Raw genomic sequence first — 18,440 nt, forward strand, 5'->3', positions numbered from 1 at the left:
CTCTCACCGTTAGTCCTAGGGTTAGGTCCGTCCGTTTTTTTTTGTTTTGTTTTTTTTTTTTTTTTTTTTTTTGGCTTAAAAATTTTTTTTCCCCTAATAAATGTTTTCTTAATAATTTTTTCCTTATTTTCTATTTTAAAAAAAAATTTTTTAATAAGTTTTTTCATATTTTTTATTTTAAAAAATTAAAAAATTTTTTTTTCTTAATAAATTTTTTCTAAATAATTTTTTTCTTATTTTTAGTATAAAAAATTAATAAATCTATTTTTAAAAATTAAAAAAAAATTTTTTTTTCTTAATAAATTTACTCTTAATAATTTTTTTTCTTATTTTTTATTATAATTGCTTTATTTTATTTTATTTTATCCTCTTTTTTTCTTACTTTCCATTTTTTCTCCCTTTTATTCTGAGCCGTGTGGATGAAAGGCTCTTGGTGCTCCAGCCAGGCATCAGGGCTGTGCCTCTGAGGTGGGAGAGCCAACTTCAGGACACTGGTCCACAAGAGACCTCCCAGCTCCACATAATACCAAATGGTGAAAATCTCCCAGAGATCTCCATCTCAACACCAAGACCCAGCTTCACTCAACGACCAGCAAGCTACTGTGCTGGACACCCTATGCCAAACAACTAGCAAGACAGGAACACAGCCCCATCCATTAGCAGAGAGGCTGCCTAAAATCATAATAAGGCCACAGACACCCCGAAACACACCACCAGACGTGGACCTGCCCACCAGAAAGACAAGATCCAGCCTCATCCACCAGAACACAGGCACTATTCCCCTCCACCAGGAAGCCTACACAACCCACTGAACCAACCTTAGCCACTGGGGACAGACACCAAAAACAACGGGAACTATGAACTTGCAGCCTGCGAAAAGGAGACCCCAAACACAGTAAGTTAAGCAAAATGAGAAGACAGAAAAACACACAGCAGATGAAGGAGCAGGGTCAAAACACACCAGACCTAACAAATGAAGAGGAAATAGGTAGTCTACCTGAAAAAGAATTCAGAATAATGACAGTAAGGATGATCCAAAGTCTTGGAAATAGAATAGACAAAATGCAAGAAACATTTAACAAGGACGTAGAAGAACTAAAGAGGAACCAATAAACGATGACAAGCACAATAAATGAAATTAAAAATACTCTAGATGGGATCAATAGCAGAATAACTGAGGCAGAAGAACGGATAAGTGACCTGGAAGATAAAATGGTGGAAATAACTACTGCAGACCAGAATAAAGAAAAAAGAATGAAAAGAACTGAGGACAGTCTCAGAGACCTCTGGGACAACATTAAACGCACCAACATTCGAATTATAGGGGTCCCAGAAGAAGAAGAGAAAAAGAAAGGGACTGAGAAAATATTTGAAGAGATTATAGTTGAAAACTTCCCTAATATGGGAAAGGAAATAGTTAATCAAGTCCTGGAAGCACAGAGAGTCCCATACAGGATAAATCCAAGGAGAAACACACCAAGACACATATTAATCAAACTATCAAAAATTAAATATAAAGAAAACATATTAAAAGCAGCAAGGGAAAAACAACAGATAACACACAAGGGCATCCCCATAAGGTTAACAGCTGATCTTTCAGCAGAAACGCTGCAAGCCAGAAGGGAGTGGCAGGATATACTTAAAGTGATGAAGGAGAAAAACCTACAACCAAGATTACTCTACCCAGCAAGGATCTCATTCAGATTTGATGGAGAAATTAAAACCTTTACAGACAAGCAAAAGCTGAGAGAGTTCAGCACCACCAAACCAGCTTTACAACAAATGCTAAAGGAACTTCTCTAGGCAAGAAACACAAGAGAAGGAAAACACCTACAATAACAAACCCAAAACATTTAAGAAAATGGGAATAGGAACATACATATCGATAATTACCTTAAATGTAAATGGATTAAATGCTCCCACCAAAAGACACAGACTGGCTGAATGGATACAAAAACAAGACCCATATATATGCTGTCTACAAGAGACCCACTTCAGACCTAGAGACACATACAGACTGAAAGTGAGGGGATGGAAAAAGATATTCCATGCAAATGGAAACCAAAAGAAAGCTGGAGTAGCAATTCTCATATCAGACAAAATAGACTTTAAAATAAAGACAATTACAAGAGACAAAGACGGACACTATATAATGATCAAGGGATCGATCCAAGAGGAAGGTATAACAATTGTAAATATTTATGCACCCAACATAGGAGCACCTCAATACATAAGGCAAATACTAACAGCCATAAAAGGGGAAATCGACAGTAACACAATCATAGTAGGGGACTTTAACACCCCACTTTCACCAATGGACAGATCATCCAAAATGAAAATAAATAAGGAAACACAAGCTTTAAATGATACATTAAACAAGATGGACTTAATTGATATTTATAGGACATTCCACCCAAAAACAACAGAATACACATTTTTCTCAAGTGCTCATGGAACATTCTCCAGGATAGATCATATCTTGGGTCACAAATCAAGCCTTGGTAAATTTAAAAAAATTGAAATCGTATCAAGTATCTTTTCCGACCACAACGCTATGAGACTAGATATCAATTACAGGAAAAGATCTGTAAAAAATACAAACACATGGAGGCTACACAATACACTACTTAATAACGAAGTGATCACTGAAGAAATCAAAGGGGAAATCAAAAAATACCTAGAAACAAATGACAATGGAGACACGACGATCCAAAACCTATGGGATGCAGCAAAAGCAGTTCTAAGAGGGAAGTTTATAGCAATACAAGCCTACATCAAGAAACAGGAAACATCTCGAATAAACAACCTAACCTTGCACCTAAAGCAATTAGAGAAAGAAGAACAAAAAAACCCCAAAGCTAGCAGAAGGAAAGAAATCATAAAGATCAGATCAGAAATAAATGAAAAAGAAATGAAGGAAACAATAGCAAAAATCAATGAAACTAAAAGCTGGTTCTTTGAGAAGATAAACAAAATTGATAAACCATTAGCCAGACTCATCAAGAGAAAAAAGGAGAAGACTCAAATTAATAGAATTAGAAATGAAAAAGGAGAAGTAACCACTGACACTGCAGAAATACAAACGATCATAAGAGATTACTACAAGCAACTCTATGCTAATAAAATGGACAACCTGGAAGAAATGGACAGATTCTTAGAAATGCACAACCTGCCGAGACTGAACCAGGAAGAAATAGAAAATATGAACAGACCAATCACAAGCACTGAAATTGAAACTGTGATTAAAAATTTTCCAACACACAAAAGCCCAGGACCAGATGGCTTCACAGGCGAATTCTATCAAACATTTAGAGAAGAGCTAACACCTATCCTTCTCAAACTCTTCCAAAATATTGCAGAGGGAGGAACACTCCCCAACTCATTCTACGAGGCCACCATCACCCTGATACCAAAACCAGGCAAAGATGTCACAAAGAAAGAAAACTACAGGCCAATATCACTGATGAACATAGATGCAAAAATCCTCAACAAAATACTAGCAAACAGAATCCAACAGCACATTAAAAGGATCATACACCATGATCAAGTAGGGTTTATTCCAGGAATGCAAGGATTCTTCAATATACGCAAATCAATCAACGTGATACATCATATTAACAAATTGAAGGAGAAAAACCATATGATCATCTCAATAGATGCAGAGAAAGCTTTCGACAAAATTCAACACCCATTTATGATAAAAGTCCTGCAGAAAGTAGGCATAGAGGGAACTTTCCTCAACATAATAAAGGCCGTATATGACAAACCCACAGCCAACATTGTCCTCAATGGTGAAAAACTGAAACCATTTCCACTAAGATCAGGAACAAGACAAGGTTGCCCACTCTCACCACTATTATTCAACATAGTTTTGGAAGTGTTAGCCACAGCAATCAGAGACGAAAAAGAAATAAAAGGAATCCAAATCGGAAAAGAAGAAGTAAAGCTGTCACTGTTTGCAGATGACATGATACTATACATAGAGAATCCAAAAGATGCTACCAGAAAACTACTAGAGCTAATCAATGAATTTGGTAAAGTAGCAGGATACAAAATTAATGCACAGAAATCTCTTGCATTCCTGTATACTAATGATGAAAAATCTGAAAGTGAAATTAAGAAAACACTCCCGTTTACCATTGCAACAAAAAGAATAAAATACCTAGGAATAAACCTACCTAAGGAGACAAAAGACCTGTATGCAGAAAATTATAGGACACTGATGAAAGAAATTAAAGATGATACAAATAGATGGAGAGATATACCATGTTCTTGGATTGGAAGAATCAACATTGTGAAAATGACTCTGCTACCCAAAGCAATCTACAGATTCAATGCAATCCCTATCAAACTACCACTGGCATTTTTCACAGAACTAGAACAAAAAATTTCACAATTTGTATGGAAACACAAAAGACCCCGAATAGCCAAAGCAATCTTGAGAACGAAAAATGGAGCTGGAGGAATCAGGCTCCCTGACTTCAGACTATATTACAAAGCTACAGTAATCAAGACAGTTTGGTACTGGCACAAAAACAGAAATATAGATCAATGGAACAGGATAGAAAGCCCAGAGATAAGCCCACGCACATATGGTCACCTTATCTTTGATAAAGGAGGCAAGCATATACAGTGGAGAAAAGACAGCCTCTTCAATAAGTGGTGCTGGGAAAATTGGACAGGTACATGTAAAAGTATGAAATTAGAACACTCCCTAACACCATACACAAAAATAAACTCAAAATGGATTAAAGACCTAAGTGTAAGGCCAGACACTATCAAACTCTTAGAGGAAAACATAGGCAGAACACTGTATGACATAAGTCACAGCAAGATCCTTTTTGACCCAGGTCCTAGAGAAATGGAAATAAAAACACAAATAAACAAATGGGACCTAATGAAACTTAAAAGCTTTTGCACAGCAAAGGAAACCATAAACAAGACCAAAAGACAACCCTCAGAATGGGAGAAAATATTTGCAAATGAAGCAACGGACAAAGGATTAATCTCCAAGATTTACAAGCAGCTCATGCAGCTCAATAGCAAAAAAACAAACAACCCAATCCAAAAATGGGCAGAAGACCTAAATAGACATTTCTCCAAAGAAGAGACACAGATTGCCAACAGACACATGAAAGAATGCTCAACATCATTAATCATTAGAGAAATGCAAATCAAAACTACAATGAGGTATCATCTCACACCGGTCAGAATGGCCATCATCAAAAAATCTAGAAACAATAAATGCTGGAGAGGGTGTGGAGAAAAGGGAACACTCTTGCACTGTTGGTGGGAATGTAGATTGGTACAGCCACTATGGAGAACAGTATGGAGGTTCCTTAAAAAACTAAAAATAGAACTACCATATGACCCAGCAATCCCACTACTGGGCATATTCCCTGAGAAAACCATAATTCAGAAAGAGTCATGTACCAAAATATTCATTGCAGCTCTGTTTACAATAGCCAGGACATGGAAGCAACCTAGGTGTCCATCATCGGATGAATGGATAAAGAAGATGTGGCACATATATACAATGGAATATTACTCAGCCATAAAAAGAAATGAAATGGAGGTGTTTGTAATGAGGTGGATGGAGTTAGAGTCTGTCATACAGAGTGAAGTAAGTCAGAAAGAGAAAAAGAAATACAGTATGCTAACACATATATATGGAATCTAAGGGAAAAAAAAAAAAAAAAAAAAAAAAAGAGGTCATGAAGAACCTAGTGGCAAGATGGGAATAAAGACACAGACCTACTAGAGAATGGACTTGAGGATATGGGGAGGGGGAGGGGTGAGATGTGACAGGGTGAGAGAGTGTCATGGACATATATACACTACCAAATGTAAAATAGATAACTAGTGGGAAGCAGCCGCATAGCACAGGGAGATCAGCTCGGTGCTTTGTGACCACCTAGAGGGGTGGGATAGGGAGGGTGGGAGGGAGGGAGATGCAAGAGGGAAGAGATATGGCAACATATGTATATGTGTAACTGATTCACTTTGTTGTAAAGCAGAAGCTAGCACACCATTGTAAAGCAATTATACTTCAATAAAGATGTTTAAAAAAAAAAAAAAAAAAAAAAAAAGAAATAATACATCCTTTCTCTCTAGATGTTCATGATCTTATTAAAGAGATATCCATTTTCACGAGCAGATGGTAATACGAGGAAGCACACAGTAAGTGCTAAACATGTAAATCCTATGGGTAGGGGAGTCTGGAGAGCATAGCAATATTAAGTAGAGGCAGTGGGGACCAAATATAAGACAGATAAAAGTTGGATACTTTGAGAGGAGGTATCTCAGAATTCTTGATAGGGCTCATGGGGCATGCAAAGTCACAGTGAAGGTAAAATACAAGGCATTAGAACTGCTTGGTTAAAACAGAGAGTTTAAGGATGCTTTTGGTGGAGGACAAAAGGAGGAAGGAAGGTTGGGGACAGATAATTCTTCAGTGTTAGGTCTTCAGACTCTTGGCAGAAGGAAAGTGTTTTTTTGGTGTGTGTGTTGGGGGCCAGTTTGAGCAGAAGAGTGACAACGGCAATATTTCACTAGAAATAGTCTTGTGTGCGGGGTGAGTAAGGATAAACAAGATGAGACATGTATTGGGTAAGGTTAGTTAGAAGTTCCCAACTTGTCAGTTAAATGTAAGGGCCCATCTGTCATTCTTATGCTCTAGGCCAAACCTGTTGGTCTCAGGACCCTTTTGTACTCTTAAAAATTATTGAGGACCCCAATATACTAAAGTACACGTGGTTTATATCTACTGATATCTACCATTATAGAAATTAATGTTAAGAAAAATTTAAAATATTTATTTAACATATAAAAAATAACAGTAATAAGGCCATACCATGTTAACATTGTTTTTTAAATGAAAAATAACTGTATTTACCATGACAAAAAAATTAGTGAGAAGAATGGCATTGTCTTACATTTTTGCAAATCTCTAATGTCTGGCTTAGTAGAAGATAGTTGAATTCTCATATGTGCTTCTGTATTCAATCTGTTGTGACATGTTATTTAGCCTCTGGAATATCCATTGTTCACTCATGAAAGAATGAGAGTGAAAAGGAAAATGCAGTTTTAGCATTATTATGAAAATCATTTTGACCTTGCATTTTCACTGGCAGGGTCTTGGTAACCTCTGGGCGGCGGAGGTGGGGGGGGGGTCCCTGGACTGCACTTTGAGAACCACTGTGCTAAATGGTTGTGATATGATTGGGTCTGTGATGGACAAGGTCATTTCACGTATGCAGAGGTTAGATGACTTTGAGGATGAGCTCACTTCTTGTGGCATCTGCCCCAGCCTTGAGTTGGAGAAGGGGCAAGCAAGCCTTCCACACTTTATCTCCCAGGGGACTTAGTGGGGAGCCCTTGGCGAGAAGCAAGGCCAAAAGACCTTTTGGTCTTGGCAGCAAATGGGAGGAGGCCTAGGGGACTATCTTGCTGGTGATGGAAAGCAGGGTGGCCCCAGCCCCTGGAGCCAGGTCAGGATCATGAAGTCAAAAATCCAGATTATTTGTGCTCTGACACCACACCAGGCTTCTGGGGGTGAGAGAGCCTTGGAAACTGCACATAGAGGGGGGCAGGGCTGAGAACCTTGTCAGTAGCTGTGGTCATCAGAAAATTTTGTAAACCTCTTTTAAAGCGTGTATCACAGCTTTTAAAATTTCTTTTTCTTTAGTAAGAATTAAAAAAAATTCCAGCCTTTCTTAATTGTGTTTGGAGGAACCTGTAAAAAGATTGGAAAACCCTCATGATTTAACTTTATATTCCTAATTAAAATAGGAATACATGCATGTTGTCTAAAACTTTGGCAAATATAGAGAAGCAGAAAAGAAAAAACAAAAAAATCGTCCATAATTTCACCACCAGAGGTAAATTGAAGCATGTTATCTCCAGATTTTTTTTTTAACATCTTTATTAAGTATAATTGCTTTACAATGGTGTGTTAGTTTCTGCTGTATAACAAAGTGAATCAGTTATACATATACATATACCCCATATCTCCTCCCTCTTGCGTCTCCCTCCTACCCTCCCTATCCCACCCCTCTAGGTGGACACAAAGCACCGAGCTGATCTCCCTGTGCTATGTGGCTGCTTCCCACTAGCTATCTATTTTACATTTGGTAGTGTGTATATGTCCATGCCACTCTCTCACTTCGTCCCAGCTTACCCTTCCCCCTCCCCGTGTCCTCAAGCCCATTCTCTACGTCTACATCTTTATTCCTGTCCTGCCCCTAAGTTCTTTAGAACCATTTTTTTTTTTTTTTTTTTAGATTCCATATATATGTGTTAGCATACTGTATATGTTTTTCTCTTTCTGACTTACTTCACTCCGTATGACAGACTCTAGGTCCATCCACCTCACTACAAATAACTCAATTTCGTTTCTTTTTATGGCTGAGTAATATTCCATTGTGTATATGTGCCACATCTTCTTTATCCATTCATCTGTTGATGGACACTTAAGTTGCTTCCATGTCCTGGCTATTGTAAATAGAGCTGCAATGAAGAAAATATTTGCAAATGAAGCAACTGACAAAGGATTAATCTCTAAAATTTACAAGAAGCTCATGCAGCTCAATATGAAAAAAACAAACAACCCAATCCAAAAATGGGCAGAAGACCTAAATAGACATTTCTCCAAAGAAGACATACAGATTGCCAACAAACACATGAAAGGATGCTCAACATCACTAATCATTAGAGAAATGCAAATCAAAACTACAATGAGGTATCACCTCACACCGATCAGAATGGCCATCATCAAAAAATCTACAAACAATAAATGCTGGAGAGGGTGTGGAGAAAAGGGAGCCCTCTTGCACCGTATCTCCAGATTTTATTTAACCTTATTTAGAGCAGTGGTATCATTCTATACATACTGTTTTGTAATAATCTGTTTTTTCCCTTATCAATGTATCATAAAATAAAGCCTCTTTCTCCTTTAAATAATATATCCAGGAAAGGCTCTTTTTGTCTGCTCTTAAGGAAGAGCTTTGAGAATGTGTGTAAGCACGTGTGTGTGTGCACGCCTGTGTACATTGTGGGAGGGACTGCATCAGCACCATAGTGGCTTCAGTAAGAACTGTAAGGAAATCTGCGGGAAAAATGGAAGAACAAATCTGGGGGAAACAGAGCTGGGATCACTTGATTAGCCACCTTTTACACCTTAGAAGATCATCTTTCTGGAATGTTGTTTGCTCAAACCTTAGAAAACTCTTTTATCATGGTGAAGTAATCATGAGTAAACTTTAAAGAGGAAATTAATTGGGAAAAAGTTCAAGAGGAAGTTGGTAGAGGGTGATTGAGCACATATATATGTTGTGCAAGAGCCAGGCTGTTTGGAAGTGGTATGCGAGTTCCTTGTAACTGTGGTTGGGTAGCTCCATTGTTGTGTCAGTAACAAACTGGAAGTGATGCCCATGGTCACTGCCACTTTGCCGCTCCTGCTGCCAGTGTGGAGCATTTAAATCACCAATTCCTTGACGTTGTGCAGTCACCCCTGAAGGGGAAAGTTAATGGGACTGTTCCCTGGCTTCAGGGTCAGAAATGGCCTCCCAGTTGTTAAACTCAAACCACCCTTTTAAGCTTTAAATATTTAAATTGTTCTCTTGCCATATTTGAAACATTCTTGTGTATACTTCATCTTCTTTTGCTTTTATACTTTTTTTGCTTTTATATCATTTTGTTTAGGTTACTACTATGAACTTAAACAGGTTTTGCAACTGGTTTTAAAAATTACTGTGAAGACAAGTGAGGGGTTCATTCATTCATTTACTAATTTGTTCATTCAACAAGTATTTACTAAGCCCTGCTGTGTGCCAGCATACACTATTATATTGTTAGTATTAGCATTAGTAAATACTGAGGTGGATATGAGCGCAAGGATTCCAGAAGTTTCTTTCCCATTACATAATGATTTTGGATCTTCATCTTTTCCTCTTCCTAATACACTCTTAACAATCTGAGACCAGTTCCTGGCCTCGTAGTTGTATGGTTATATGATGGCAGCTTAGAAGGATGAAGCAACATGTTGGCTTCTCTGCTTGAAATGCAAGAATACTGGGTTTAAAAAAGTTTGTGTGGCTCAATTACTTGACAACCTAGAAAAACTGACAGGACTTGATATTTCATTCTAGTTTTGATCGTCACTGAGTCTAAATGCATCAGGAGGGCTCTCTCTCCCTGCCTTGAGAGCTCAGCCATACCTGTAGCAGCGGCCTGATTAGGAATGTGAGCTGCTCAGCTTCCACAGAACCACAGTCCGTGCAAAACAGAATCTGAAACCATCTCTGGGGTGACCTTTGAGTGGGGTGATATTTCATTTGTGGCATAGTGTGAAGGCCTAGGCTTAATGGGTACAGGATCAGATGGTCTTATTGCTTTGTATTATTTAGTGGATGCCATTTGACTAGACAGCCAAGTAGAGAAGACAGCCCATGTGTTGGGAAAAGGAAGAAGGGTAGAGAAGCTTACCTTTTTGTTTTCACACAGGTTCTGGATGTAACATTCCTTTGCTAGCTTTAAAAATGTCTTTAAAATAATTACCTTATGTATCAATTAGGACTCTTTCATTTGTAAGTAAAAGAAACTTAAGTGAAATTAGCTTAAGTCAAAAAGGAAATTCATTGGCTCAGGTAACTGAAGATTCAAGGGGCAAAAGCAGCTTTAGGCACAGATGTATCCAGGGGATGAGTGATGGTGTTGGATTCCTGCCTTTCTCTGCTTATTAGCTCACCTTCTTTCACATGGTGGAAAAGTGGCCTAAGGAGCCCATAGACTTCTGGCAATCCTAGTGGAAGAAGATTTCTTCAGTAGCTCCACCAGAGAGTGGACAAGTGTGGGTCCTATGTTCCCTGGTCAGCCCCAACTAAATCACATAGAGGGAGGCTCCCATCGCAGGGAGGTGGTCTGTTACTGGATGATGGGGAAGGAGTCTCAGGCAGGCAAAAATGATAAGCGTTCACTGGCCTTAATTATTTCTTATGTTTTGGGCTTATCTCGCTCTGTCTTATTTTCTGGCTCCCTTTCCTGCTTTTGCACAAATTATATGTGTATTCCCAAAGTTTTTCTCCTCTTTCTATACTCTCTCTCCTGATGATCTTCTCCACTCCCACTTAACTGTTATCTCCTTACAGAAGACAGCTACATCCTTATCTCTGGCCTCTAGCTTTCTCAGAGAAAGCTCACTCATCATTTCCATCCGGTGTCCCACAGGCAGCACTGCAACTTTAAATGTCTGAAATGAAACTTGCCACCATCCTCCGAAATGCCTTTCTTTTCCTAGGTTCTCTAATCACACCAGTAGCAATATCCTCTTTCTACTTTCCCGGAATTCTAACCTCAAAGTTGTCTTTGACTATTTCCTCTGCATATTATTTCTGCTTTATATGAACTCTCATAGTTCTTTATAATTACTTTATCACTTTCTCTCTGGTTTTATAGATACTGGTGTATCTGATTTCTTTCTGCTGAAATTATTTTGGTTTCTTGATGGACGGTATGACGACTTATTTATCTTTGTACTATTTCTTTCTTTGTTGGCACCCTCCACCTTCCACTTCTTCCATGAATGTCATACACAGAATTTTATGATGCAGTAAATACTTGTTGAATGAAGGAAAGAATTTATGTGATGTGTAGTATAATTACATGGTTATTATACTTGGTATTGTTAAAGAAAACCAGAGTCTGACAGTAAGGTAATAAAAACAGATTTTATTCAAGAACTATTGCAATAGGGGAAAAGGGACCTCACTATAGAACTGGGCTCAGTTCTGAATACATCATGGACAAGTGGGGATTTATAGCCAAGGAACAGAGTGGGGGTCAGTGGATGGGAAATTACTAAGAGGAGACATCAGGGGTAGGGAGGGATTTTGGTTAAATAGACCTAACAGGATTCCTGCTGAAGCCAGGGTAATCAGATATCAGGGTGAGGAATGAAGAATTTGACCAGATATTGAGGATATTAAGATAATATCAAATATTAAGGCTAGGGGATTCTCTCTAAACAGACTTGGCAGGATTCTTGCTAATACTGGGCAGTGCCAGCCCTACAAGGATGGACGCAAGGCCGAAGGCTAGAGGACTTAGAAGAATCTGACTAAAGTTTAGTCAAGTAAGAGAGCCTGTGTAATTATCTACACTGTGTAATCTCAAATCTTGCCTAACTCCTTGGCATTTATTATAAGCAGATTTCCACTGTATAAAATGTTGAGGGAGGAATTTGCCCTAATCATTCAACCTTCCCCCGTCCTCTCTTTGCACTGGCCTCCAGCACCTCCACAAAGAAATGTCTGGAAGAGAAGCAAAAAAAAATTCTGAGTAGTCAGCACTGGTGGAAGGTAGAGTAGGGGAAGTAGAAGAAGAAATGTATGGCAGTATCTGATAAAATGATTTTGAATATAATTTGAGGCCTCATTAATGAGATGCATCTACATCCCCTTACCTCTACCACTACTTTACTTTGGTACTTTGTGCGTATGAGACCCATTCAAGATCCTCTTAATGTGTAAGAGACTAGCAAATAGGAGATGAACGCAACATTTAGCAAATGTCTTTAGGAAGAAGTCAACCCACTGTGCATTAGCGCGTTTGCTGGCTGGAGTTTGCCTCTCCCAGCACAAAGCTCACAGGGCCACAGCAAACATCAGGGGGTTGCTCTTGAGAACAGCAGTTTTGTAAGAACAAACGGATGGAAAGAAGAAAAGCCAGTACGGAGACGTGAAGGAGCCAGTGAAAACACACGGAGGCAGATACTCTTCAGGTTAAATCACCCTGAGCTGTTTTCTGAGGAGCCCCTGTGGGTCACACCAGTTTCATAGTTCATTCATTGTTTGTTTTGGAGCGGAAGGGGTATGTTTGAGAGGATGTTTGAACTTCCTCAATGGTTCTGCTGGTTTTGTTGCTACCCTCACCGTTCAGGCCCTGGGCGCTCATCCTGTTTGTCTCTGCTCTGGGAAGCACTGACCTTTCTTAGACAACTGCTTTCTTTGCGTCAGGTTCAACTCTGTTAAATCAAAGCATAATAAAAATCAATATTGTTTAAAGCCAAATAGGGTGCAGTATAAAACTATTTGCATTCCACTTGCTGGTAGATAGCTATTTAATGAAACTCATTCATTAATTTTCACTCATAACTTCGCTCCTTTATTTTTGTTTATTTTTTAAATTAAAATGTAGTTGACGTACAATATTATGTTAGTTTTAGGTGTCCTAGGTAGTGATTTGACATTTGTAGACATTATAAAATGATCAGCGTGATAGGTAGTAACCATCTGTCCCCACACAAAGTTATTACAATATTATTAACAATGTCCCTTATGTTGTATATTACAACCCCATGCTAATTTATTTCATAACTGAAGGTTTGTACCTCTGAATCCCCTACACCTAATTCACGCCCCCCCAACCCCCTTTCTGGCAACCACTGTTTGTTTTCTGAAGGTAGATAGCTAATTTAAATAAGGCAGGCCTGTCATTAGTTCAGTTTTGTCACACAGTTAGTAGTCCATCCTCATTCTAAAATCATAAAGCAAGGCCTAGAGTTTTGTCATCTCTCTACCTTTTTGTTCTCTCTGAACAGATCATCAAGACTCTCAGCTATCTTTCAATATTGAATATATATTCGTTGATTGCATTGGTTTTTTTTTTTCCCTAACTGTATGTAGGACAGTGTCTTTAATGATGTACAATGGGCAGTCTGGGCATCCTTAAGGACAGTGACTTTAAAACTCTTGACTGCCATTTATAGTAAAAAATGAACTTTATATTGTGGTCCAGTATACGTGTGCATGGTATGTATAAAGTGTAACTGAAGCAAAAGTTTGACTAAGCAATACTTACCCCTGTTATGTGTGATACACTCTGTGGTTCCTATTATATTGTTTTTTACTTACTTACAAAATGCTCTCTGTGATGTTGTAAGTGGATTTTCTGATCCACTAATGGGTCACAATTAGAGTCTAAAAGGAACTGCTTAACAGTCATCAAGTTTTAGGAAGTCTTAGATTGTTCATTCTGAGAAGACTTTTGCAAATTATCTATGGGCAGCATCCCTTTTCCTCCTATTTTGGAGTTGGAGGAACTTCCTTGCAGGGAAACAGTGCTGCTTTGTATTTTCACTTCTACACCTATTTATTCCTGGAATCATGCAGTGAGGCAGTTGAGCCACATGGACTCTGTAATTTTTTTTTTTTTTGGCCACACTGCACAGCTTGCGGGAATCTTAGTTCCCCAACCAGAGATTGAACCTGGGCCCTCGGCAGTGAAAGCATGGAGTCCTAACCACTGGACCGCCAGGGAATTCCCCGGACTCTGTAATTTTTGAGCCTAGCATTTATGCTCCTGGGTGTCTTCATAGTAATGAATAAACTATACCCACTTTCTCTCCCCCCGTTGGCTGTCGAGCTGTTTTCTCCCTCCATTGGTTCATTATCCCTTATTCTTGGTCTTAGGGAAGACTGTTAACTGAGCGTTGAGTGTTGTCTCCTCTTCTAGGGATGGCACACAGCTATCATTGTCACGAACCCAAAGGAGAGTTTAGGTTCAGTAAAGAACAGTTTTAGGCACATTCTTAGACATTACAAAAAAGATGTGTACATGTGCATTTTCTTTAAGGCAATTGAAGTCTTACCTTTTGACAACTCCATACAATTTGATGTATTTGATGTTTTTTCATCTTTCCTTCATAATCAGTAGTGATCTCCTTTTACCAAATCTTACATTTTTAATTTGATTGTTTCTGTTGTGAGGGGAATTACAGCACTTTATGATGAAACAGTTAACAACAACTTTTGAGTTCTTGGTACGGTTCATAGTGTATCAGTGACCTTGGGCTGCCGTAACAAAATACTGTAGCCTGGGTGGCTCAAACAAGAGAAATTTATTTTCTCACAGACTGGAGACTGCAAGTCCAAGATCAAGGTGCCAGAAGGGTTGGTGTCTGATAAGAGCTCTCTTCTTGGATTGCAGATGGCTGCTTAAGACAAAGTGTCTCTTCTTATGAAGCCACTAATCCAGTTGGAGCAGGACCTCACCCTCATGACTTTATCTGACCCTAATTACCTTCCAAAGGCCCCATAACCAAATATCATCACATTGGGGGTTAGGACTTCAATATATACATTTGCGGAGGACACAATCCAGTCCAGAGTACAAAGCTAAGGTCTTAGTGGGGTTTAAATATTGGCTGAAGTACGCAAAGAAACATTCTTTGCAGTTATTAAAGATAGACTTTTTTCTTTGAGTGAATGGGTATTTTTCATACTCTATAATTCTTATAACATTTATTAGCAATAGCAACACATTTAATTTCTTTTATAGTCTTCTTAATAATGCAAGTATATAGAAGAAAGTTTACAGTTAAAATATGCCCAAGAGTAAAACGATACTTTTAAAAAGTTATTTCTGCAGAGAACTTTTTCTAATGCAGATTCTATTCCTTATTAACAGTTAAATGAACTTCTAAATAGCCTAGCACCATTATAATATAGAAATATTGTAATATAGAAAAGCTACCTGCCAACATTGAGATTAATAGATATTTTAGCAAGCAACAATTTGTTCTAAAGAGATATTTTAAAACAACTTTTACGTATTGAGATTATTATTGCAGTCCAGGATGGATGAATTTCTTAACCATGAAATTGTAAGGGAACCAGGTGTGTTTGTTTACAAGAAACGCTATACAGAGCTACTCCAATAGCATCCACAAAATGCCTATTCAAACTGAGGAAAAACAGAGATGGGAGATTGAGGATATACAATTGTTTTAAAGCTCTTTGTGTGGTTTGCTGTTGGTCCGCTGATAATATATATTTTTTAACATTTTTATTGGAGTATAATTGCTTTACAATGGTGTGTTAGTTTCTGATTTATAGCAAAGTGAATCAGCTATACATATACATACATCCCCATATCTCCTCCCTCTTGCGTCTCCCTCCGACCCTCCCTATCCCACCCTTCTAGGTGGTCACAGAGCGCGGAGCTGATCTCCCTGTGCTATGCAGCTGCTTCCCACTAACTATCTATTTTACATTTGGTAGTGTATATATGTCCATGCCACTCTGTCACTTCGTCCCAGCTTACCCTTCCCCCTCCCCGTGTCCTCAAGTCCATTCTCTGCATCTGCATCTTTATTCCTGTCCTGCCGCTAGGTTCTTCAGAACCATTTTTTTTTTTTTTTAGATTCTATATATATGTGTTAGCATACTGTATTTATTTTTCTCTTCCTGACTTACTTCACTCTGTATGACAGACTCTAGGTCCATCCACCTCACTACAAATAACTCAGTTTCGTTTCTTTTTATGGCTGAGTAATATTCCATTGTATATATGTGCCACATCTTCTTTACCCATTCATCTGTTGATACATTTTTATAGTGACTTTTTGTAGAAGAGGTAGTGTTGGGCTTCCCTGTTGGTGCAGTGGTTAAGAATCCGCCTGCCAATGCAGGGGACGTGGGTTCCAGCCCTGGTCTGGGAAGGTCCCACATGCTGCGGAGCAACTAAGCCTGTGCGCCACAACTATTGAGCCTGTGCTCTAGAGCCTGTGAGCCACAACTACTGAAGCCCGCATGCCACAACTACTGAGCCCACACGCCTCCAGCCCATGCTCCGCAACAGGAGAAGCCACCATAGTGAGAAGCCTGCACACCGCAACGAAGAGTAGCCCCCGCTCACCGCAACTAGAGAAAGCCTGTGCGCAGCAACAAAGACCCAACGCAGACAAAAATAAATAAATTAAAAAAAAAAAAAGAGGTAGTGTTGTGTGTCTAGAGGAAATAGTCCGTGCCTCTTTACACTATCTTTGCTTGCAGCCTTTTACTATGTTGACACATATATGGTTACTTTGTTTCTTCTATTTCAGTGTTTATCTGCGGAAGAGATCTTTTCCCTTCATGGCTTTTCAAATGCTACACAGATCACCAGCTCAGACTTCTCTGTCATCTGTCCAGCAGTCTTACAGCAATTGAACTTTCACCCTTGTGAGGCTCGGCCCAAACAGAAAACAAAACCAAGTCATTCAGAGGGTATGTTGCAAGCTTTTTCTCCCATTTGTTTGAAAACTCTGTGAGCTAGTCTAAAATGAAATTAAGATGCTTCTTTTTCTGCTTTATTGCTCTTAATTAATCTACATAGAATCCCTTGGTAAAAAATACTTATATTCTGGAAGTCTTTAGAATAAGCATAATTAGAACTCATTTAAGCTTCAGAAGTTATGCTCTTTTATTTATGGAGTCAAAATTTTACTTGGTACCAATGGAAAATTTTATAAAATTCAGTTCTTGATTTTAAGCAATACATGTTTTATGTTGTATATATTGGATGGCACATTCACTATTTGGGTCATAATTGATCAATTTCCATTACGTTGTACTTATCATATAATTTTAGAACCTGTCAATTTATCTGTCATTGTCAGTAAAGAGATAAGGGAACTAGTGTGGTTCTAGATTAAATCTTAAGGTACTGAGTTATTACTGCTTTAATTTTCATAAATAAAAGAAATGCCAGTGACTCTTTTAAGTGCCTATAGTGGTGTTGCCATAGATATTGTAAAGAAATTTTTAAATATAAGAAAGTAAGTGTATTCTTACTGTACAGTCCACATACTTAATTAAACAGGTAGAAGAGTTCTTTCACCAATGAGATAAACCAGTTGCTGAGGGGCAATTTCTTGGTATTCCCAAATTGTTACCTGCCCCACATGAGTATTTTAATTCTCATTTTTTTGGTTCCTTTATTTTCTGTGTATTAAGCATTCAGTAGTGAACAAGAAGGAAAATTCCCTGCCCTCTTAGGGCTTACAATGTAGCGAAGAAAAGAAATAGGAAACATTTATACAAACAAGCAAATAAATTATATCATTTCAGAGTGATAAATGCTATGAAGAAAATAAAGGAGGTAAAGGATAGGATATGGTGGGTGAGTGTGATTTTAGATGGGTCAAGGGAGGCCTCTCTGATGAGATTACATTTGAACAGAGTCCTGACTGAGGAGAGGGAGAGGGCCATGGCTAGATCTTCTCTGGGGGACAGCATTCTTGGTCCAGGGAACTGCAGCATAAGCTTGGGGGTGAGCTTGACGTGTGTAAGGGACAGCGAGAAAGCGTGTGTGTCTGGAGCACAGAGAGCGGGAAGGAGAGTAGGAGATGGTAGCCAGGCGCCAGATAGCGAGGGCTTGTAGGGTGTTGTAAACTGATTGAATTTTATTCTGAATGTGGTATGAAGACACTGTAGGGTTCTAAACAGGGGAGTGATGTGATTTTATTTGGATTTGTAAAAGATTATTGTACCTGCAGTTTGAAGAATAAATTGTTAAGGGGCAAGAGTAGAAGCAAGGAGATGGGTCAGGGGGCTATTGGCCAGGGTTGGTGCTCAGCTTGATGGGGGCTTGGTCTAAGGTGGGAGTGGAGAAGTGAGGAG

General features: G+C 38.6%; 1 protein-coding gene across 1 annotated transcript in view; it reads left to right on the plus strand.

The window, feature by feature from the left end:
• Positions 1-18,440, plus strand: part of SLC39A8 (solute carrier family 39 member 8) — a 77,536-nt gene that overhangs the window by 15,871 nt on the left and 43,225 nt on the right. The window contains exon 3 of the mRNA XM_061191669.1: positions 16,883-17,045. Coding sequence (XP_061047652.1) covers positions 16,883-17,045 — 163 coding nt within the window. The remainder of the gene's footprint in view (positions 1-16,882; positions 17,046-18,440) is intronic.

The sequence above is a fragment of the Eubalaena glacialis genome, chromosome 5 (assembly GCF_028564815.1).
Source record: "Eubalaena glacialis isolate mEubGla1 chromosome 5, mEubGla1.1.hap2.+ XY, whole genome shotgun sequence".
NCBI lineage: Eukaryota > Metazoa > Chordata > Mammalia > Artiodactyla > Balaenidae > Eubalaena > Eubalaena glacialis.